A 1368-nucleotide genomic window follows, 5' to 3' on the forward strand; every position below is an offset into this window, starting at 1 on the left:
AGAGCTGAGCTCCGGCTGAAACTCTTGTCACACTCGGTACATTCGTAAGGCTTCTCTCCCGTGTGAACTCTTTGATGGGTGATGAGGTTGGAGCTTTGCGTAAACCCCTTTCCACACTGCACACACTCGTAGGGCTTTTCTCCCGTGTGAGTCCTCTGGTGCTTAATCAGATCTGACCTCTCCCCGAAGCTTCGCCAGCACTCGTTACACTCATAGGGCTTCTCCCCGGTGTGAATTTTCTGGTGTGTGATCAGATGGGAGCTGCGGCTGAAGCTTTTCCCACAGGCCGTGCACTCGTAGGGCTTCTCTCCCGTGTGCGTCCGCTGGTGCTGGACCAAGTGCGAGATGCGGCTGAAGTTCTCCCCGCACTCGTTGCAGTGGTACGGCTTTTCCCCGGTGTGGGCCCTGCGGTGCCGCACCAGGTCCGAGTTCTGACTGAAGTTCTTCCCGCACTCCTCACACTTGTAGGGCCTCTCGCCCGTGTGCACGCGGTAGTGCTTGATGAGGTCGGAGCGCTCGCTGAAGCCCCGTCCGCACTCGTTACACTCGTAAGGCTTCTCACCCGTGTGCGTCCTCTGGTGCTGAGCCAGGTGCGAGCTCCGGCTGAAGCTCTTCCCGCATTCCTCGCACTCGTAGGGCTTCTCCCCGCTGTGGGTCCGCTGGTGCTGGATGAGGTGGGAGAGCCGGCAGAAGCTCTTCCCACACTCGTTACACTTGTGGGGCTTCTCCCCGGTGTGGATCGTCTGGTGCTGAATGAGGTGAGAGCTCCTTCCAAAGCTCTTCCCGCACTCGTTGCAGTCGTAGGGCCGCTCGCCCGTGTGTGTTCTCTGATGCTGGATAAGGTGGGAGCTGCGGCTGAAGCCCTTGCCGCATTCGTAACACTTGTAGGGTCTGTCTCCCGTGTGCGTTTTTTGGTGTCGATTGAGGTCTGAAATCTGACTGAAGGCCTTCCCACACTGAGAACATATGTGATAGCGGATGCCTGTGTGGACTTCTTTGTGGGCCAGCAGGTCAGTGACCTGCTGGAGAGGGTAGCTGACCCACTTCTCTGCGGTCAGCTCTCCCCACTGTCTTTCGGACCTGTCCCCACTTTCAAAGGCCTCTTCGCTTTCCGGGTTCTTCTCAGCATCCCCAGTAGGCTCTTCGGACATGGTCACAAACTCCACATCTTCACTAAGCTCCTCTTTCGGGTTTGTTTCGTTCTCGCTCCTGATCTCAAAGTCTGTAAGGAGTAAATAATGCGGAGACGGTCAGTGCGTAAACATTCCTACTGTGTTCCTGGCACTAAACCAAGGGTTCTGTTTATTCCTCTATCCTCGGTGCTGCACAGTAAACCCAGGATTTTGGGTTCGCCATTAGGTGCTCTAC

The 1368-nt window shown here is 56.4% G+C and overlaps 1 protein-coding gene across 1 annotated transcript in view; it reads right to left on the reverse strand.

Moving 5' to 3' along the window:
- The window catches only part of Znf436 (zinc finger protein 436), a 22812-nt gene that overhangs the window by 12744 nt on the left and 8700 nt on the right, over nucleotides 1-1368 (reverse strand). Inside the window, exon 3 of the mRNA XM_013348304.2 lies at nucleotides 6-1222. Coding sequence (XP_013203758.1) covers nucleotides 6-1222 — 1217 coding nt within the window. The remainder of the gene's footprint in view (nucleotides 1-5; nucleotides 1223-1368) is intronic.

Source organism: Microtus ochrogaster, chromosome 10 (genome assembly GCF_000317375.1).
Source record: "Microtus ochrogaster isolate Prairie Vole_2 chromosome 10, MicOch1.0, whole genome shotgun sequence".
Lineage (NCBI taxonomy): Eukaryota > Metazoa > Chordata > Mammalia > Rodentia > Cricetidae > Microtus > Microtus ochrogaster.